At 41.4% G+C, this 23161-nt stretch overlaps 1 protein-coding gene across 2 annotated transcripts in view; it reads right to left on the reverse strand.

Annotated features, from left to right (window-relative positions):
- Positions 1 to 2180: 2180 nt before the first annotated feature.
- Positions 2181 to 23161, reverse strand: part of POU6F2 (POU class 6 homeobox 2) — a 304331-nt gene continuing 283350 nt past the window's right edge. For both annotated transcript variants that reach the window (XM_081165150.1, XM_081165151.1), the window contains exons 7-10: positions 14194 to 14400; positions 11685 to 11853; positions 8450 to 8618; positions 2181 to 3934 (exon numbers count right to left, since the gene is read on the reverse strand). In XM_081165150.1, the coding sequence (XP_081021276.1) occupies positions 3430 to 3934; positions 8450 to 8618; positions 11685 to 11853; positions 14194 to 14400 (1050 nt within the window). In that variant the 3' untranslated portion in view covers positions 2181 to 3429. The remainder of the gene's footprint in view (positions 3935 to 8449; positions 8619 to 11684; positions 11854 to 14193; positions 14401 to 23161) is intronic.

Consider the following 23161-nt stretch of genomic DNA (forward strand, 5'->3'; position numbering starts at 1 on the left):
CTATGGTTTGGGGAGAGGGGAAAAAAACTCCCTATACCTGCAGCCTTTATGAATTACATATACATATAAGAATTTGTTCAGGCACTCCGTTATGCCTCCGAGCGAAAAAACTGATTGTTAAAAATGAACTTAACACTTTCCCTTGTAAAAATAAGTGATAACAACCAGAAAAAACTATTAAAAAGAGAACATTATGACATGTTAATGGTTCCACGAGTACAAAGATGAAAATCAAAAAACTTGCTTCATGATGGCAATTTATTTCATTTTATATTATCACCGTCCTAAGTTACACTATTTCAGTGTGAAGTTTAGAAAGGAAATAGTTTCTAACTGTTGCTGTGATGGTTTTAAGTGTTTTATACAGTCTTTGGTTAATGTTGCTTCCTGGAAATTTCATCCCCCCCCCCCCCCGTTCCATTGCAGACTTTTTAACTGTTCCATGGAGAATCTGACATCTAATTTTTTAAGCAGCAAATGGCTAGTATATTTTTGCTTCCAGGAGCAAGGCTCTGGTTTTGATGATATTTGAGAATGGAAAAAGGAATGACTGGGGGAGATGGGCTTTCAAAGTTCTACAAGCTCTTGACGGTTTTCTAGATAATTTGTGGCTGGTCTCCTGATACTCCTGACAGTTTTAATTTCACGTTCATCATAACTAGGGTGCAGATGGCAAGCTTTGTTGTTGTTGTTGTTGTTGTTTTAAATTAAGCTGCTGTTGTTAAAACTGAATTTTGGCAGTTATTGATTATCAGGGCCAGATGATGGATGTGAACACATGTACTAAAATCCAGACTTGACGTGGGACTTTTTCCAACCCATGGCCAATCCAGAAATTTAATCATTCTTACCTACTGCAGTAGGATTTAAATTCATGATTTCGATTACGAAGAGGCACACCCTTTGCTGTAGAGCAAGTTCAGACCTCAGCCTATAAGGCTCGCAGTTGAACTATAGGTGTACATAGGCAGGAGAAATAGTCAGTCCTATGATCACATTGCTAACATGAGCAGAAATCTACTCTCTGCCAAAAACAAACAAACAAAATAAAAACCTAAAACACACAGGCTTTGTGAATATTTTGTACATGCCCATCCTGAATCACCATTTCTTGCCTCTGACTTGTTCAGAGCTTGGAATTAGAGTCCTCTTTGCTTTATTAATTACATCTAACCTCAGTATACATTATTTTTTCTGTCTGCACACTGTTAATTTCTTCTGTATGAAGAGTATGCTTACATAGTTTTCATAAGGGCTTTAGTCAACTATTTCTAATTTGGAGGGCAAATGTTCATTCAGATCATATGATCACTTTTTCCAAGGCAAGGAAATATTTTGTGATGTGCTCATAGCGGCCTTCTTATGAATGCAGTCAGCATTTGCTTGGCCACTGACCATTTTCCTGGCATGCGGTGCTTGGAAACACAAACCACCAGATAATTCTGCTGTGCAAGCTCAATTGAAATGAAGCATGGATTATGCCCCTGGTGACAATCTGAAAACTGAGGACTGGATCCAAAGCCCGTCGAAACAGGTGAAACTGCCTATGTTGCATCCCGTCTGCTTTAGACCAGCCATTTAACCATCTCCTCTTACTTTCCAGTGCGAGAGGGAAGAACCTGTAATGGAGGTGGGACCTTTAAGGCTACAGATTCTGTGGATGATTTGACTCTCAGTCGCACATGATGAGTTGTGTCAAAAAAGATGAGTAAGTTCAGATTTACACCATGGAGAGGTGGAGAAGTATTGTACAATGAAATGACAAATTCTATTGCATTTGGAGAAGCCTGGAGCAGGATGTAACTGTCTAGGACCCTGAATCCAAATATTATGGGGATGTTGGGATAAAGATATGAACTTTGTTGCTCTGGCTTTTTGACTGAATGGCCATGAAGTTTTGGATGGCAGCCAAGATACGTGCCAGTGATTTCTGCTTCCAGGTCCCAGTTCAAAAATTAGGTAACAAGTCATATTAAGTAATTCAGTCAAATCTGGCATTCACATAATCCCTTCTGTGTCTGTGCACAGTTCTGAAAGTAGCACTTGCCAGATGGAGGAGAACAGAATAACAGAATACTAGAATTGTAGAGTTGGAAGAGACTTTGAGGGTCATCTAGTCCAATCCCCTGCAATGCAGGAACAAACAAACAAGCAAGCAAGCAAGCAAGCAAACAAACAAACAAACAAACAAACAAACAAACAAACAAACAGTGAAAGTGGAAACAGTAAAACGAAAGTTAGAGATGCAGCAGTTTGAGGGGGGAAATCCTTGTTCTGTTCTTACATTTGCCATCAGCTTGCTTTTCAATAGAATCCCAAGAAAGTTCTTTGGCTATCAGACTTTGGAGAGAAATTGCTTCATATAGATAGGACCATAAACAATGATGCAGTATATTGGACCACGTGTGCATTTTATATTTATATTACAAAAGTAGCTTTGGTAACCTCTCCTAGTTCGTGGCCAAAGGACAGCGTAAGTGGCAAGTTGTATACTGTAAGCAAAAGTTCAAGTTGCTCAATATGTCCTTATAATGTCATCATTACACTGCATAATTTAAAAAGTCCACGTCTTCACACAAGAAATTTAAATGGTGTTGGGATGGAGAAGGCAGCCAAAACAAAGTGTCAACCAAATTTGAATCAAAACTGCAAATAAATAAGATCTTCGGTTAAAAAAATAAAGTAAGCAAACCCCACTGTTTAGAGAAACAGTCATTTTGGCACACAAACATTTGGAGATCACAAAACTGTGTATGCCAAACAAGAGGGTTGAGAATTGTAGCTCAAACCAAGTGTAGCATACTCATGTGCTGAACATGTGAGAGAGGATGCAGGGGAAAAAGAGAGTCCTGTTGTATTACTATTATTTTCCTCTTTTTGCAAAGTACAAATGTAAAAATTCATAACACAATGTAGCGCTCATAAAAGAGTAGACTAGCAATCTAGTTTTCAATGCCATGTTTCTGACTTTGGTTAATAGTTTTCATAGTGAAGAAGCACTTGATACCTGAAAGGCTACAATCACTCCTCCAGGTGGCAGGCTTGTACTCTCTCTCCTTTAAAAACAGTTAAAGGTTTGCTGTTGTAGTTGGGTTCTTTTTCCATAAAACATGTTCACATTTTCATAATATACAGGAAAAAGTAAGCAGTTATTTGGTTTACTTTAAAGTCCATTAAAAAAAACCACTGGCTTATTTTGGAACTAGTTCTACCACATACACACACACACTAAGTGCTGTGTAAATTTTTTTTGTATTTTTTTCTGTTTGTTTTTATCTAGGAAAACCCACAGACATTTATAAATTGTTCTGTCCATCTTGTAGTTTTCTGAGTCTTTTACTTACAAGGATGGTGAAAGAGCATCTTTACAGAGTTCAAATGTTTAAAGTTTTATTTGTTCGTGTGTGTTCTTCCTTTAAATCTATCAATTTAAGAGTTTTCTTCCAGAGAGTCTGTTAAGGGCTCCATTGGGGCTGCCGTCGCGGGCTCGTGCTGTTTTAGGCGTTTAATTGTGTTCTTCAGTGCTTGCCTCTTGTTGCAGAACCAGACTCTAACTACTTCCCGGTCATAGTTCAGTTTCTCTGCAATTTCCGTCATTTCCTGCCCAGAGGGATGCGTGTTCTTCTCAAAATGGGCATTCAAGATCTCAAGAGCCTGCGGCGTGAATGAGGTCCGCCTCTTGCGCTTTTTGGATGGTTCACTTCCAATAAATTCAGTAAGATTCTGCATACCTGCCCGATGGCGGGCCTCAGCCTCAGCCATCCATCGTTCAAGCACCGGCTTTATCTTCTGGGCACTTTTAGGGGTGATGTCCAGCTTTTCAAACCTGGCAGGATACAAAAGGCCAGGGTTCAGTTTGGCTGTCAGACTGCTAGCTATAGTGTTCTCTTGGGCTTCCTGTGGTAGGAAAAAGTGGCTTCTCAGGATGGTGTGTCTGAGGGGAAAATTGAGAAAGAAGAGTCTTACACTGATGCTCTGCCAGCTGGGACTTCCTGCCTACCTGCCTAATTGACTGGCAGAGGATATTTACAATGGATTACGAAAACCATCAGTTCTACAAATATATAGATATCTATTTAAACAAACAAAAACAATCACAGTGACAAACGGCTGTCAGAATGCTACTTCATATACCCAGTTCCAGAGATCCATGTACATTCAGTGGCTCACGTGGATCTTTGGTACACATTGGAAGATACTCATCACATGCATTAAGCCTTAATGATTAAAGATCGAGTTTCTTCATTTAAGTGGATAGAACTCTGTGCATGCTCTGAGTTCTCACTTCTGTTACTACTGTCGAAGGCACATATTTCAGATTTCAAAGCTTGCTCCCCCCCTTCAAAATCCTATATACAAGATTCAAGCTTAACACAAAAGCTAAAAACAGGAAATGACATCAGTGGCATTTTGTTTCATTTTTACTTCTACTGGGATCTTGTTCCCTTCCATTGTGCTCAAATGCTGCTGTTTTAATTTCACAAAGTGCCTGTTAGCCTCTGAATTTCAGGTTTCCTTTTCCTTTTCATTTTTAAGCAATTTTCACTGTATGCAAGTTAACACCGTGTCCCTTCTCTGGGTAGGAAAAGAATCCCCAAAGCTGTTGCTGTCTTCAGTTCAAACAGCTGGACACATTGTAATTACCTTCAATACCTCCACAAGTAGTTGCACTAAAAGAAACTCATGCCTTCCAGATGAAACCCAGCATAATAGTGGACTAATATACTGTGGTATCAAGCTGGGTTTATTGTGGGATGTCTGCACACTGTGCCGAATGATATCATTTCCTGTAAATGAGGTCCTCTATGTATCATTTTGCCATCAAAAGTCCTTTGCTAGACCAGATTTTACAAATCTTCCACGCCATCAGGAAAAAGAAAGCTATACTGAGGACTTTAGTCTTTGTAAAGCATGTCCAGTTCAAGGCCTGCATCACCGGTTGACTTAACAAATGACTCTTTTTGTAGTTTTATAAATTACATTCATTCATTTTGCAGTGTCCAATTAATATTCCCAGTATAGGTCTCAGAATGTAATACTTTTGCAGAAGTGCCATTGCCCTTGAAAGAATGTGCTCCATTTACAATGGACTTGGTGTGGTTGACTTCTGGCCCTCCAAATACTGCTGGACTACACGTCCCATCACCCCTGACTGTTGGCCATTCTGGCTGGGGCTGATGGGAGTTGGAACCCTTTAACATCTGGAGGAGACCAAGGCCGTAGCTAGGGGGTGGTGAGGTGGGCCCCTGCCAGGGGCGCAGATGATTAGAGGGCGCAAAATCGGCTATAAATATGTCCATAAATATAAATATTGATTATTGCCTCATAAGAAATGGTTTTAAATAGAGGGCGAAGTGAGTGGGTGGAGGGGTGGGGGTTGGAGGAGAGGTGGAAGGAAGAGCTAATTTGTCTGTGGCTAGGGGGCGCAATCTGGAGGGTTCTGCCAGGGGCACAAGATAACCTAGCTACAGCTCTAGAGGAGACACAGGTTCCCCATGGCTGATGTACATGCTTGCGATGGGCATATACATGTTCATGTTGAACAGTACATGGAACCCATTTCTCTTAAATGTTAATTACAAGAGCTGGATGATCAAGCCCTTTGAAATCCCACTGCAGTCAAAAGGATCTTAACACATTTTTTTTTAAAAAAAAAATTACTAAAGGAAGTGGTTCCTAGATTGGCTAACATGTTGCGTTTGACTGGATTGAAATTCCTGCAGTCAGCAGGCTAGCACTGGGCGAGCCACCACGTCCTAAACCAAACTTACAAGGCTGTTGCTAAAACAAAATGAGATGGCTCTATGTACACACCCTGAGGTACTGGGAGCAACTGTGGGGTAAGTAAATTGTGAATCACAGCTCAAGACCCAAGGAACTCTGGGTTTGTTTGAGAAACCTATGTCTACAGATTTCTCTCCCGTTTTCTTGAGGTAGGTCTGAGAATTGTCCTGCCTATTCAGCTATTTAGCACTGTTACATTAGCATTTAATAGAAAACTCTAGTGATTCGCATTGTCCCCCTGTATACATAGCAAATTTGAACTTGGACAAAGTTGAGTAATTCATCAGCCATTGTTGATGGGAAAAAGTTTGTGGATAATGTTGTGTTCGGTACAAAAGGAGTGGAATATATAATATATATCAGTTAAACTGAATCACAGTGCCAAAGCCACCAGTGGCCTTAAATATTTCAACTACCTGGACAAATTATTGGAATATCGTTCCCATTTCCCAGTCAGATTATGATGCTCACGAGACTGAGAATTCCATCATCATCCATCCTACATAGGCCATGAATTGATGATCTTCTACCTCCATGTTCACCAAGATTGTCAAACAATTGCTCTCTGCCATGCTCCCATGCTCATAATATCTATCTGTGCCTAACCCCTGACCTGAAGCCTACTGGACTCTTTGCACAACCCATCATAATGCTGTCCTTTGCTTGACCCATTTTCCATCAAGTTTGTCATCTTTCTTCCTGTTGCCTAAGTGGCAGTATCTCGTGTACTGTAGGTGGCAGTGGGGAGAAAAATTCTCTATCTGTTCCTGCTGAAAAATTGCTAGCCCCTTGAAGGGCTGGCCTAGACAGCTGTTGGTGATTGCTTAATTATGGGATCGATCCTGGCATAATTTTGTCCATTTACTTTTTTTTTTTGCATATATAGTACAAAATTTATCAGGCAGTAGCTACCATGTTACTAAGCTTTTGCCAATTTTGTGGCATGGTAAAGCACTGCAATGTTTTATTTAGCCATGTAAGCTATCTGTAGGTTAAAAAAAACAAAAAACCATTTTGGTCATTTCCTCTACATATCTGCAACAATATGTGACTGCAGGTGTCTTAAACATGGAATTAAATCCAGTCATATTTTTTGTTCAAGGAATTTCATATATTATAATTCCAAGCATCAGATCTGTGTTGAAATCCAGCACCACTGAAATCTTCCAAGGGATTTGCCATGGACTTCAAAGGGATATGCGAAGCATCCCATGTAGTTAGCAGCTGTGCATTAGACGAAACAAAAAACTGGGATGATTAAACCAGCACATGCAAATCCATCTGGGTGGATTTATACTACCATGTCACAGTGCAATGCAAAAATATAAAATAGCAGTTGCTTAAAAGCAACAACAACCCTCTTTTTGTTTAGGTTTCTTCTACCAATTGACCACTGAGATGAAATAAAATTAAAGTTAAATAACAGGGAGTGGGGAGGAGAGCCATTTTCTTAACAATTGTGTGCCTTGTTCGTGTTGGTGCTACAGTATGTGATGTTTGGAATAACGATCTACAAGTCTTGAAACAAATTTCCCAGCAGTGGTATCCTTGTATAGACTGAATAAAGGTTATTTTCTACAGGGAGGTATCTTATAAGAAAAAACAGTAGGGGACACCATAGAAGTGAGAGGATCCTATGGAGCTTTTTGTATTTAACAACAATCAATGGGTTTTATGGAAAATCATTGAGCAAAATGTGAGCTGCAAGCTCACTACCCCATACTGATGTTATTTATAACCTTAGTCTTAAACTGCAGGAAAAGTACATTTCCGTTCTATGGGGAATACATTAAAAGTATAAAGAGCAGATAAAAAGACAGAGCATTTCATGGATCACCAAGAACAAAATCCACTTAAATGAGCTTAGAGTTGGTTTCTTGGCTTTCACTGATGGAGGAGGACTACGAGGCATTGCCCAAGAGAAAAAAGCTGTTACCTAAGTGTGTTTGTTACCTCATGCATAAACATGGGATTAGTGTAACACACACACATGAAGACATAGGGACTTTGCTCTGAAGACCTTTAACTCTGTCAAGACTGCTTTTGGTTTCATTATTTTGTCACTCTCCGGGCATTATTCTTTCCCCGACTTGAATCCCTGCTTTTTTGAAACACTGGAGAGTGATATATGATTAATCCCAGAAAGTCTGAAAAAAGCCATTATGGCTTTATATAGATTCCCTGCACTCTCCTCTGTATCATTCGGGAAAATCATCATTAACATCTTAGATGTGAAGTGCGAGCTATGGTACTACAGGCTTAAACCTGGCAGGGAAGCATCCATGAAATATTTGTTCAGTAACCCCATCTGTAGAAAATGGCACAGTATGAAGAGGGTCAGCTGGTGCTCATGCAGTAGCGGCAGCAGCAGCAGGGTCCCCCGTTCCACTACTGAATTATGTCTCAAGGCCAGGAACATATTTATTGTTTCCTACTTGTTACAAAAGTAAAGGGTGGGGGGAAGGAGATGAAAGTTATTTTAAGGACGTGTGCTGAAATATATCTACTCCATCACAAGAGCATCCACTCCTCTCTCTACGTCTTCCGTACAAAGGAGCTCTTTCCCATGGACATGTGATTAAAGCAATAAAGGCGGCAGAAGAAGCAATGATAAGCCGTGAGAGAGGGGCCTGGAGAAATGAGCATTTGCTGTGTATCTTGTTACCTGCAGATGGCAGACTGGCTGTAGGCTGGACCCTCTGTGGCACTTAGAGCTTGACCAACTTGCGTCTGGGTGAGACCAAGTGACAGGCGTCGGATTTTAAAAGCTTTGGCAAATTCTCGGATTTCCTCAAGGTTCACCCCATCCACCTCGCTGGAGGCTGTCTGGGGATCTGTCGAAATACAAGAAAAGGGTTTGAATTCTTCATTGCATATCAAATGGAATTAGCGTAACCTCCGTTATTGGCATGGCTTTGGGAAGCAAACAAAAACATAGAGCAAAGGCACTGGATGCCTCCCTGTTGCCAACTTAGGGTGAAAGGAGTTGTGGCGGAAAGCATTAAAAACAATGCCTGCCGACCAGATATTTCATAGTGCTTGTATGGGAGATAGTTGGGGGCCTTGCCCAGTCAGCCCCTGAATCATTCTCAAAGAGTTCATCCAGTAAAACTAGTTCCTAGTAGGTTTGGGGAATAACTAAAGAGAGAACCGATTTTGGGAAATGTGTTAACTTAGTAAAAAGGCAATGGATATTTTGTTCTATTTTGTCTTAAAAAACTGCATCACAAAAACTGTCTTCAAGGTGTTTGGGTCATTTAACTAGACAGTGCTCGTACACTGGACCCTTTGCAAGATTTTTGTTCTGCATCACCCCAAACAGTGGCCCGTTAGGGTGATGCAAGCGCAACCTTAAAATAGTAACACTGACACCTGCTATATTTTTTCATTGGACCCTCAGAAGATAATGCTCATAATGCTGCGAGAATAAATTGGTCTTCTGCCTCCGTCGCAATGTACTGACACAGCTTTTGTCCCTGAAAGGGCACATAATAAAAGCTATCTAGCAGAGGAAGGCTCCTTTGGTGCTGGAAATGCGGTCAATTTAGGACTTATCAAGGGAAATGACACAACAGTTGGAGGTGGTACCCCCCCAACCCCACCCCCCCAGCAACTGATCCCTTGCTAAATGAAAGCATTCCCGAAGCCGGTGGAGACAGCATGTGACTGGGATAGTGGAATATTTCAAAGCGTTGTTCACTCCTGCGTATAGTGAAGCCATTCCCTTGGCACAATGTCTCTATCATTTATCACCTCATTCCGGAGATGTTCCAATGTGAAATATTTTTACCACAAGAATCAATTCATTTCTCTAAATGCAAGTCATCAGTGGTCCAGACTTGGCTACAATTCAGTGTGCAGACCAACATCTTATGCTCTTATTCTCAGTCTTACTGCAGAACTGCTGCAGGAAAATTGCTATTTATCAGGCTGATGGTCAAAATTCTACTGACTAGAATTCCTTACAAATTCTCCAAGCCCATCATAGAGTTTTTGTATCAAATTCTTAGTCTAGTTTGACTAGGATGGAGTGAACATTCTGAAAATAGGCAGAGAGGGAACTCCTTTTTCCATATGAGGCCGCCCAGCTTAATTCTGTATTGTTTTTAATTAATGCTGTATTGTTTTTAACACTCGATTGGAAGCCGCCCAGAGTGGCTGGGGAAACTCAGCCAGAGGGGCAGGGAATAAATAATATTTTTTATTATTATTATTATTATTATTATTATTATTATTATTATTATTATTATTATTATTTTTATTATTATTTTAAGGGCATCTGGTTAAATTGTATTTCAAGTATCATCTATTTGTATTGCTAATTGTTATGTGATGGGGTGCCAGAGTTTTGTGGGTGCAAGGCACCCACCCATGATTCCTGGGTTTAGCAAAAGTTGGAATTAATCAAGGTTTGATTAAACTGTGCCAAATGCTGTTGGATGCAGCTTATGCTAATGAGCCAGACCAGGGCTAGCTGAGTGTAAGCCATTAAGAAACAGAGACCTGTGAAGGCTCATCAAGGAAACCATCAAGAGAGAGTGAGGACTGCCAGGCAAGGAAGACAGGGGACCCTCCTCCAGCTGTGTGTTGGTGGGCAGAGACCAAAGGGGTTCAGGAAGGGTCAACAGGAAAAAAAAGTGGCCAGTTTTGCAAGTGATTTGGGAAGCAGAAGAAGGGACAGAGCACCGTGTGGGCTGGCTAGGGCAAGCTGTGAATGTTGTGTTGTGCTTATGGAGGAGACCAGAGCCTGTTGGGGTATGGATGCTCTAAACTCTCTCCATCTAGGTTCAAGTGTATATATATGCAAATAAAACCATATATCATAAAGACATCATAGCTTTCATTGTGCCTTATTTCCAAAATGAAACACAGGCCCTGGGTAGGCACCTGGAACCCCTGAAATCTTGCAGATTGGGGTGGCATGTATAATAAACTCTACAGAACATAGATGGGGGTTTTTTTCATTGTGACCCTGGGGTTTTTGTGCTTTCCCTAGAGATCTCCCGTTTCTGATTTAGCTACAGCAGCAGAACTGCATCTGCTTCTCAATTGCGTCCAGAGCAACTAATTAAAACTCAGAAGTGGGGTACAGGACATGTTATAGTAAGCCTGCCACAGAGAATGGCCTCCCAGTGCAGCTGATTCCTACGCTGGCCACCATGTTGTGAGGTTTCGTTCCCTTTCCATCTGCTAGCAGGAATATGGGTAAAAGCACGAAGACTTACAAGTGTCACATGATAACTGTTTCTAACTGTTACAGGCAGGAATGAGTTTCTACAGGGAGATCATTCTTGCTTATTTCCTCGCAATTACAACATGAGCTCTCTTTCCCCATACATCTGCCTTGGCCTCCTTTCTCTGCATGGTTTTCTGCTGCGCTGTTTACTGTGCCACAAACTTTTAAACTGTCTAGTTCACATGTGGACAAATTCTTAGCTACTGTGCCAAATGGCGCACACCAGCCAGGTATCACGGTTTGTCTTGACTATTCCTGCAGGTACCCCTGGATTATCTAGATCTACTTTAATCTGAATTCAGACCTGTTTTCAGAATTGAATCAGTCTTAGTCAACCTGAAAGATTATCATCAGGGAGAAACAGGAGTACCATCCTGTTACTTCTGCTCAATCTCTCAGCAGCTTTTGATATCATTGATCATGGTATCCTCCTGGACTGACTCAGGGGGACTGGGCATTGGAGTCAGTCTGTGGGGCCACATTCAGAAGTAATGCACATTGCATAAAAAATTCTAACTTAGGCCTAAAACTCTTATTCAGCATTCAGCAGTCAATGACTTGCTTATTTTTCCAGTTGGCCATACTTACAGGTACTTCACAAAAGCAAAGAAGAAAAGTTGGGATGGAGAAAGTGAAATAAGGATACCAAGAAGGCTATACTTACTGCTGACTAACTGGCCAACACTCAAAGCTGAAGATGAGGAGGAGGAAGAAGAGGAAGAGGAAGCCTGCCGCACGGGGCTCTGAGACATAGATGCTTGACTGTGAGCTAAATGTAGGAGATTGGACTGGGATGCTGCTTGCCCCACCTGCGTCTGGGATGGCTGGTGGAGCTAAATGCAAAATTAAAGAAACAAACAGTCAGCAGAGAGACAAGAATTGATAAGGTGCTGTCATTGTACTACATTCTCTGCCTGGCACAATGCTCTTAATATTAAAGATTCTTTATTTATTTATATCCCACCCCTTCGACTCTTGTGCCAGTAGTTGGGTATCGTAGTGGGCTAGATGAGGACTAATAAGAAACAGGCCGTGTCATATGTCCAATCTGCAACCAAACTCCCTATCTGTCCTAGTGCAGTCACTGCTGGAAGTGAACCTGTTTGTAGCAGAAACGCTGGGGTCTGAATTTTAAGAACTCTATCCCAAGTTAAGATTCTTAACTTTGAATACAACATTTTAAAATTAACTTTGAAATCTAAACATAAACTGTAATGCAAGATTTATTTATTTATTTTGTTTGTTATCTCAGAATAGTCTTCTTGGTGTATATGTGACTGTACAGTCTTGACCTCTCCTAGAAAGTAAGGGCATGATCAGCCAAAGTTAAATCCTTCTAGGTGAGCTCTGTTGATCTGAATGGGAGAGTTAAGCATTGTACTTAAATATCTCCTACTGCATCAAAAGAGCTACTTAAAAGTGGGTAACTTCAAATGATTTGTGTCCTAAATAGTACATATACACAGAAGAAGAAATTTGTGCAAACTGTTAGCCTTTCTAATATCAATGGAACAATAAATGAATTCAGACACAAACTTCCTTCTTGCATTCCCTCCTCTCCCGGAAATATGACTGTATTACAAATAAAGGATGATGGATTATAACATGAGATAGAACATAAAATGCACAGGCAATCTAATATGTGTTTTATTAATTTAATATAACCCAAAGTGGCTAACTGGTTGCTGTTGAAAAAATAACAACTTGAAAATGTATTTTTGAACTATTCAGATATATATCCATTCAAGCACGCCAAATCAGATTACTTGGTGGGTGTTTTTAAATAATAAATGTAATTTGGCTGTGTAAATTACTCTGCAAGCTTTTTACTATGATGATGTCTTTGTGGGTCAAAAAGCAAAATCATTTTAGCATTTCAAGATTCATGTAACTGAGTGTCCTCTAAAAAATGGTTATGTTTATGGATATTTCATTTGCTCTGTATGCTTCAGACACAGAACTGTGTTAACTAGTGAAACGGGAATGCTGTAGTGTGTCAGTTTGAGTGGGTGAGTGTGCTTATGTGAAGAGAATTTGTAGCTCTGGCTGTGTTTTCCAAACTCTATTGAAACCCTTCGCAACTCAGATCAAGGTAGCTGCTTCATTATCACGTTCCACGGTGAATTAGCATCCTCAGAGGTGGAGAAACAGCCTTTCAGGAATGAGGAACCATTAGACTACACTGCCGTTTCCCCAATACCATGTTGATTTCAGGTTAGGAAGGAATGGGAGAAGAGCAGGAAAACTTCAAAATAAATAAAAACAAACATGTGGGATGTGTTTCTGTTAGCTGAGAGTAGGTGGATGATAAAGTAATCTTGTATGATGCCCAATGGCACACACCAGGAAGGAAAGGAGGACCCAAGGTAGGCATCAGGGAGGGCACCCCTGGGCTGGCACTACCCAAATGAGAGTATAATCTGAACCATGAAGATTTCCAAGCTGTTTTGCACCTGAATACCCAAGTGCTGGTCACAAACAACAGAGAATTGGGATGCCGGACTGGGTGGAACTTTGCCCAATCCAGCAAAAGCTTATGCTTTAGAGCAAAGCTTTCCAAACTGTGCATCGCCACACATGAGTGTGTCAGCTGCAGTGTGTAGGTGTGTCGTGCAAAAGCTGGAAAGGGGTTAGTTTAACCTCTGATTTGCTGGTAAAACTGAATTACTTTGTTGTGAAATGGTGCATGTCCAAGAAGTGTGTCACCAGCATGAAAAGTTTGGAAAGCTCTGCTTTAGAGTGTGCCTATTCACCCAAACAGATTGGATGGGATACAGCTAATCAGGGCCAGAGATACCTGAAACAATAAGGAAAAAGAGGGAATGCATATTCCTCCTTAGAATTTCCTTGCTGGTTGAGTGGCTGAAGGCTTGATCTCTGCAGCCCTGAACCTCTTTCTTAAGATAGAGAATATACCATAACAACTGCCTGAACATTCCAAAAGTGCATCTGATTATATATGGAATATAAAGTCCGTTGCGTAAGACAAACTGGCAGTTGTGGAGTTAACAGAGGGCTTGGACACCGTTTTGGGCTGAAACTGAAGGCTGCCTTTATTTGCCCCTCCTCCTTGCCTAACACCCCTACCCAAAGAGTGACAGTGGGGAGGAAAATGCAAATCAATATATTTTAACTATTTCTCGGTTAATTTAAATGCTACGTTCATAACGTACCTGTTGGCCTGGTTTGAGTGGCGAAAGTGTGATTCCCTGGGTGTTGATCACTGGCAAGATCTGGTTCCCAATGACTGTGGCAATGATTTGCCCCTGGGCATTGGTCAGTAATTGTGGCGTGATTGGCTGCACTTGAAGGCCCTGACCTCCTCCGGCTGACTGGTTAGATGAGACTGGATTAGGCATCAGTGGGATTGTTCCAATGATCTACAAGAAAGAAAACGTGAAATTCTATAGGTTACAAACATTTAATAGGAAAGGTTTACAATCATAGTATGTATATAAGCAACGAACTCTGGTCCAAAATAATAATAATAATAATAATAATAATAATAATAATAATAATAATAATAATAATTTATTATTTGTACCCCGCCCATCTGGCTGGGTTTCCCCAGCCACTCTGGGCGGCTTCCATAGAAACCAAAAAAACACTAAAATATCATACATTAAAAACTTCTGAATGTCAGGTAGTTGTTTATCGTTTTGACATCTGATGGGAGGGCGTTCCACAGGGCGGGCGCCACTACCGAAAAGGCCCTCTGCCTGGTTCCCTGTAGCTTTGCTTCTCGCAATGAGGGAACCGCCAGAAGGCCCTCGGTGCTGGACCTCAGCGTCCGGGCAGAACGATGGGGGTGGAGATGCTCCTTCAGGTATACTGGGCCAAGGCCGTTTAGGGCTTTAAAGGTCAACACCAGCACTTTGAATTGTGCTCGGAAACGTACTGGGAGCCAATGCCTTTTGACTGGTTTAGAAACTGGGTGGTGTACAATCAGTATTTGAAGTTGTGGCCATGTTTGCCAAATGGTATCAGATAGAAATCTTCAGCCATTTTCAAGCTGGGTTCTGTGGAGCCTTGGGCTACATATACAAGTTTGCCCACCATTACTGATATTCCCCTGCACTGCTGAATTGCGAGTCAATTTAGGACTTATCAAGGGATAAGTGCTGGATGTGTTTTAAGCAAACAATTAGAACATGTTTGGCAGTGGTTCCAGTGAATAAAGATAAAATGTAAAGGACCCCTGGATGGTTAAGTCCAGTCAAAGGCAACTATGCCCTGATAAAACATTTGAAAAACCAGTGGTATAGGGAATCTTTGGCCAATTTTTAGCAAGTGGACTGTAAGGTGATTTGGTTAAAGTCCTTGTGTGAAGGGCAGCATGCTAATATGTGACCTACTGTATACTCGTATCAGATTATATTGATATTTGTAATATATATGATTTTTAAGATTAGACAATTATAAGAAGCCATTTAGGTCACCACCTGACTAAATTCAAGACAAATCGTATTTAAGCACACAAAATTGCTCCCAAACCTACTTTTAATATTATCCACGGCAGTTAGTCCACAAGGTAAGCATCTGACAAAATTTATGGCTCCGACGTGAACCATGTCATGCCAAAATACTTTTATGGAAGCTCCTACACAACAACATTTTTAAAAAAATATGTTATGAGTGAGTGGCAAGTAGCAATCCAACATGCTGACATATTCTTGTCTCGCATATGCTGAGCTTTATCCGGAGGTTGTGGGTGGGAATGGGGTCTTGGGAAGAAATAAACAAGACCTCAGGGACGTTTTGTATACCCTGCCTTTAAACAGCTCTGTTGATGCAGAGTTCAAATTATCATTTGTCGATAACAAGGAAAGATTGTGGTCAGCCTAGTGTGGGCATTCTATCTTTACTTCAACAAATGTTACCAAATGAAAAGAATTATCTTTCTTTTTAACGCTGTCAGCAGAAGCCTTGTGAAATAAATAAATAAATAAAAACATTTGATTCACATGTCGCAAAGGACATGGCCTTGAAGTGTCACTTCTGGGCCTGTAACGTCAGCCAGCAAGGCTCCAGTCCCCCCACAAGGCAAAAAATTGCTGTGCTAGTTTTATCAGTAATAGAAATGTTTGCATCCACGTTTAAAATGCATTTCTGGGATTGCAGTCAGGCATTTTGAGAATGACATTGCTGAAGTGAACAGTTTGTAAGGTCAGAAGCAGGAGGACGACCTGTTGTATTAAAGTGTTGTGGTTTTGCAATGAATGAATTATGCTATTTGAATGTGTGCAGGGACGCTGGAAGGTTGTACCCCCCAAACATACATGCAGTGGGAATATTTTAGAAATGACAGACTCTTACAATTTCCCTTCCTTCCTCAAAATGCCCCATCAAATAAATGGAATACAGTGGTACCTCTGGATGCGAATGGGATCCATTCCGGAGCCCTGTTCGCATCCTGAAGAAGAAGAAGAAGCGTTTGGATTTGATATCCCGCCGTTCACTCCCTTTTAGGAGTCTCAAAGCGGCTAACATTCTCCTTTCCCTTCCTCCCCCACAACAAACACTCTGTGAGGTGAGTGGGGCTGAGAGACTTCAAAGAAGTGTGACTGGCCCAAGGTCACCCAGCAGCTGCATGTGGAGGAGCGGAGACGCGAACCCGGTTCCCCAGATTACGAGACTACCGCTCTTAACCACTACACCACACTGGCTCTCTCGAGCGCAACCCACGTCTGCATGTCTGCGGACCTCGATTCACCGCTTCTGTGCATGCACGTGACGTCATTTTGAGTGTCTGCGCATGCGGCGAAACCCAGAAGTAATGCATTCCGTTACTTCCGGGTCGCCACGGAGCGTAACCTGAAAACGCTCAACCTGAAGCATATTTAACCCGAGGTATGACTGTAGATGCTAATGCTTCATTTACAGTATGTAGCACTCTAAGGGGCTAGTCACACATTCAAGCATGTACGGAAGTTCCCCAGCAACCCTATACAGCAGGCATAGGCAAACTCGGCCTTCCAGATGTTTTGAGACTACAGTTCCTATCACCCCTGACCACTGGTCCTGTTAGCTAGGGATGATGGGAGTTGTAGTCCCAAAACATCTGGAGGACCGAGTTTGCCTATGCCTACTATACAGATTAAAATAAATCAGGGAGCTCAGCCTAGAGCAGCTTTGTCCTTGACTTGCTAGCTTTGCGGGTAGAGGAAGTTTGTCATTGCCCACCTGGTTCATGAAGGTGTACACTGTAGGTAAGATGCACAAGCGGGCATCTGGTCACTCAGTGTGGCTTCTCTTTCCTCTCAGCCCCACAAATCAACTCCTGAAGGTTATGATATTCTCTGGAGCGGATTTGGGGTGAGGCATGAGGAGGAAGAAAAGAAACTGAAATTCTTGTTTCATAAGCAGATTTATGTTGTGCAAGTATGCAGTTCAGCTTTAAACCTTGTACCCCAGTAGCAGCATGATTACAACCCTTCTAATGGACAGTGCAGAAATGAAACTCCTGCATATGTATGGCTTTCGTTTTTCAAATCTCTGGAAGGACCTGTGCTATGCCTACATCCCATGGTTTTCATGGAGGAGTTTCCTCCATTGATATGAATGGGGAGCAATGCTCTTGCTTTCAGACCTCAACATCTACAGGGAGATTGCTGAATCATGCTTTCTGTCTTTATAATTTCATTAACTTCTGCTAGTTTGCCTGAAAGTTTTGGATGTATGAAGGAATGAAATGTTTTATTAATAGTAAAGTTGCCTTTGGGCTCTTATTTGTTCTTTCAATTATTCAGGCATAGCTCAGAGTAGAGGCTCAATTTTATATCTTGTTATTCCCTAAACTCATTTCGTCATGAATTCTTGAGTCTAGGTCCTTACCTTTACGCTTAAGTTATTCAAAAAACACAATATGGAAGTGTAAAGATGTGAAACATGAAGGCAATATGGGAATAAGACAAAGAGAACTAAAAAGTATCACGAAGAGGAGACGACACAAAGGCTGCATAACCAACAAGAACCTTAAAATCAAGAGGCTTAGTAGGGTTGCCACATTTTGAAGAGCAAAAAAGAAGACACATTTGCTGACTTCTACTTTTAACTATGGATTGCTATGACGACTCTACTCATGAAAAAGAGGACATGTCCTGGAAAAAGAGGACATATGGCAACCCTTTTTAGGACTATGTGTGAAGCAGCTCACTATGTTTCCCCATATATGCAGACCTAATAGTAACTCTATATAATGTGTTGTTATCAAAGCTTGATTGAACCTAGCTTATCTCCTTGTGATAGAAAAAGTGATATAAATTGTTCAGTATATACTCTGATTTTGTGAATGCACGTAGTCACTTAGATCAATGTTAGCTAAGTGGTGTTAAAGACCATACTGGAAAAAAGGACACAAATAGATATCCATGTTTTTACTGAGAGGGTTCAACCAACTTCAGATTCCTTAAAGTTTGCTAGTCTAAGATCCTCAAATCAGCAACAAAAGTTTAAAGAACTGAAAGTAGCAAAGAGTCATGCCTGCGTGGGTACAGATAGCATTAAAAAAAGTGTTATCAAATATGCATTTGTTTATCACAGTCAAGTATTATGATTAAAAGCTGATTCATATATATTTTATGAAGATATTGTCTATTGTGATGGCAAAATTAAATGTATTTTGAAACTTGTAGGTGACATTTATCTGTCTGGTCTATCAGAAAAAGTTGTCATATTCCATCTAACATATATTACTTTTCCAATTTCCTGCCAGTAATGTTTCTTTAATGTTCTTTAGGGCGAGACTACAGGATTTCTCATCTCTCACAACAAAGACCATAACTCATTACAATGATGCTAATGAGCTTTGGCAATGAAAAACTGTATCACCCTTTTCATAGGTGAACAATCTTTTATCCGTGACCATCATGGCATTTTCTTATATATATACAGAGGGTGCAATGGGAGCTTGATGCATTCTTTAAAAATAACTCATGCTCTTCCATTCTTTTTCTGCTGCTCCCTTCAGATGATCATCAGGAGGAGGAAAAAAACCAGGCACCATTTCTGTGAAGATTCAGGCTCGGTTTGGATGCGTGTGAGATAACAGGGATAGCAAATCTATTGAAAATGGTAATCTTCTATCTCCCTTTATGTCACCTTGACTGCATATTTACCCAAATTATAAAAAAGCCGAGGAACAAAGTGCACTTTTGCATGGCAGGCAGCATAATGAGTGCGATCCAGTGGAAGTCAAGCACTATTTCCATTTATATCAGTGGGAGAGAGTTAAATAAGTGCTTAACACCCTTTTGGTCCTGAGAGCCAAAGAAATTTGACATATATTGGCAAAGACTAAAAAGAGAGGTTCCGGGGGGAAATTGTGGCTGAGACTACGAAAGGCATAAAGCTTATTAATGAAAAACTAATTGGGGCTCCCAGGTAATTCCATGTGAACCCCTTACATTGCTCTTAAGGATTCTGTATGAAGGTGTATAGTTTCACGGAAAGGCCAACTATTTTTCTCAGACTTCAACACTGTAATGTGTCAACTGACACTTAACACCATAAAATAAAAATGAAATAACCTTAAGGATAACATTTTCTTCTGGTGTTTAATGAGATCCACTCTATTAACTTCAAAGAACCTGACAATGTTTGCTTCCCCTTTAGTTGATCAATTTTTAATTCCTTGGTATTTGGGGTGCCATGACCCTGCTAAGTCTCCATTTGTCTATATAGAAAAATAACTTTTGAAGTTTTTGTGTGTGTTAGAAATCCTTTCCTGCCCTCTTCTCTGAAGGGAAATATATCCCAGGAGGAAAATTGGAAGTCTGCCAAGCACAACACTAGCCTGGCTGCAGAAAACACCCTGCGCCCAGCGTAACGTTGGACAGGCTTGATTATGTCCTCAGTGCTCATATAGACATCATGGGAATGATTCCTGAACCTGAAAACTGTGCCCTGTGAATTGGCGAGCGGGGCAAAAGAGGAAACATTGAAGTGACAGCGAGGAAGAAAAGTTTAATATGGTGCTATAATGGGAACTAACCAATCAATAAGACTAATTCCCTCTGCCAAGAGGCTATGCTCTCCCAGTACAAACCCTCGGTGCCACAATATGTGAATTCACTTTTACAGTTTCCCTATCAGTTTGAGTCTATCTGTCTGTCCATCCATCCATCCTCCTGAATAAGTCATGTCATGGCTTAATAAATATATCCTTGGGAGAGAGGCCCAGGCCTCTACAGAACTACGACTAACAAGTTAAAATTAAACTCCTTTTCCAGTTGGGCTGCAATGACCTATTTATACATTTTTCCTTGCCTTTTTCATCTATCTATATTTTTTATCTTTACATTTTCCCTGGTAACTGGCCTCTCTCATCTCTCTCTAAACTGTCTCCCTGATGTCCTGATCACTCTCTGATCTATTTCTCTTTTCTTATCTCCTGGGTGGATGCTAATATGACACATCCAACCTCTAAAACAAACCATTTATTTTGAGAGCTGGCAATGTCAGAGTACTTGATGCATCAAACATTAAAATGAATGTTTATTTGGATATTGTGCCTGGATATGAAATTACTTTTTTGAGAGATCTGTTTTTAAAATGGAGAGGCATTCTGTCCTCTTCCCCAAATCTGCAGCACAAAACATGAAAGGAACTGGGAGCATATGAGCTTTTTGTGGAATGGTGAAAAAAGAGAGGAGCTACAGGGTGGAGCATGTATTTTGATAGTATTTGCTCCAATCTACAAGGGGCTGCATGTATGAAAAGCAAGCTTTGACATGTGCTTGCCTGTTGGGAATCACATAGGCAAATGGCTACCATATGCATGATGTAAAGTGTCATTTGGCAGACCCATGTCTTCAGATGAGGCCCTGCTCCAATCACATTACTAGAAGAGTGGGAGGGATGGGGTACTGAGGTGCATTTGTTTAAATAATAATAATTATTTTTACAAATGAAACGAATTAGCTGTATTTGTTTTATTCATTTTAGTTATAAAATATGAGTTGCTTTTAAAAAAATGAATTTTAGAATGAAATATACAATGGCGATTCTTTGTTGGGGGTTGATTAATTTTCCATTAGTTTCTGTCGGGATGCATTTGTCCTATTTTTCAGAAATGTGGCAGATCTGATCCTAAGGAAAATGCCTGGGCTTTTCAGGCAGAAAGGGATGTAAATCCAGAAGTTACAAGTAGAAGAAATGCAGCTGGATCTCCCAATGGAATCATCTGAAAGGTTATCTCAGCTGTGCATCTTTTAAAATTTCTTATAAAATGGGAGCCAATCCGTATGGATTTTTGGAAGTCTGACGCCCTGGGGGGAGCTTGATAGCCTCAAAATGTTACAACACTCAGATGAAAAGCACCAAAGTCTGAAATTAAAAGCCAAACTAAAATGAGAGGGAATTGTGAAATTCTGAATTGTTGGTGAAAACAAATAAGAAAAGGAAACAAATAATGAAAGAGATTAAAATTTGGAAACAGATTAAAAGGAAAAATTAAAGAAGTAACTAAATGGACCCCCTGCCAGCACAACCTCGGATGCAGTGCATGTTGGAGAGACATGCGCATAGGAATATTTGCATCTCCCAAATCTGTCATGGTTACTCCTGCAGTGCATCTCCCACAGGCTTTCTCCTCTATCAGAGCACCAGTAATGGGAGTGAGGCCTGGGGAGTTGGGTGGGCTGCAGAAGAAAAGATAATCGGTGATGTGAGCACAAAATGCTGATGCTTGAAGGTATGGATCTGCCACCATTATCTGTACAGTGGTGCCTCGCAAGACGAAAAGAATCCGTTCTGTGATTCTCTTCGTCTAGCGGTTTTTTCGTCTTGCGAAGCAAGCCCATTGACGGATTAGCGGATTAGCGCTATTAGCGGCTTTTAGCGGCTTATCTGATCAGCTGATAAGCGGCTTAGCGGCTTAGAAAAAGGGGGGGGGAAGGAAAAAAAACCTGCAGGAACTCGCAAGACATTTTCGTCTTGCGAAGCAAGCCCATAGGAGATTCGTTTTGCGAAGCACCTCCAAAACGGAAAACTCTTTTGTCTAGCGAGTTTTCCGTCTTGCGAGGCATTTGTCTAGCGGGGCACCACTGTATTTAGATATGCGATTAAAGCTGATAAGACAACAGAATATTTTTTAAAAAACACAATCATGTACCGTATATGTCTATTCAGAAGTAAGTCCAAGTGAGTTTAATGGGCCCTACTCCCAAGTAAAAAAAAAAAGGGACGCGGGTGGCGCTGTGGGTTAAACCACAGAGCCTAGGACTTGCTGATCAGAAGGTCGGCAGTTTGAATCCTCGCGATGGGGTGAGCTCCCGTTGCTCGGTCCCTGCTCCTGCCAACCTAGCAGTTCGACAGCATGTCAAAAATGCAAGTAGATAGATAGGTACCGCTCCAGCGGGAAGGTAAACGGTGTTTCTGCGCGCTGCTCTGGTTCGCCATAAGCGGCTTAACCATGCTGGCCACATGACCCGGAAGCTGTACGCCGGCTCCCTCGGCCAGTAAAGCGAGATGGGTGCCGTAACCCCAGAGTCGGTCACGACTGGACCTAATGGTCAGGGGTCCCTTTACCTTTACTCCCAAGTAAGTGTATATATTGTCGGTGGTGGAGCTTCATGCTCCGGCACCCGGGGCGGAGACCAGGCAGGAGCATGGCTGGTGCGCGTCCCAGGGGTGTGGCGCGTCTCCCGCAGGGGCATGGCACATGCCCTGGGGCTGTGGCGCGCCGCCTGCGGGTGCGTGACGCCCTGTGCGGGCAGGGGTGCAGCCACGATGGCACCCCACCAGGATAACGCTGCCGGGGGCAGTGCTCTCCCCCCGTCCCCTTTTCCTCCGCCAGTATATACTGTATAAGATTGTAGCCTTTATCAATTTTGACTATGCTATTAGAATTTATTTATTTTTTAAAAAGTGGGCAGGAGGCTGCTCCGCCATGGATTTTGCTCTGGTTCTTGGTCAGGTCTTTCAAACGCTAAAGACTTCTGATCCAATGGAGTTTTCCCTTTTACCATTAATGAATGTAGCATTTTCCTTTATGGGCTCTCCTTTGCAATCAATACAACTTTGCACGATGAGTGTCTTTCACCATTGGCTGTTTGGCTGTGAGAAGACTGGACACCACAAGCATTCAAGCACCTAGGCACTAAGGTGAATTGTATTAATACTCCCACCTGTGGAACTTAA

This window comes from Podarcis bocagei, assembly GCF_964188305.1.
Source record: "Podarcis bocagei genome assembly, chromosome: 12".
Classification (NCBI taxonomy): domain Eukaryota; kingdom Metazoa; phylum Chordata; class Lepidosauria; order Squamata; family Lacertidae; genus Podarcis; species Podarcis bocagei.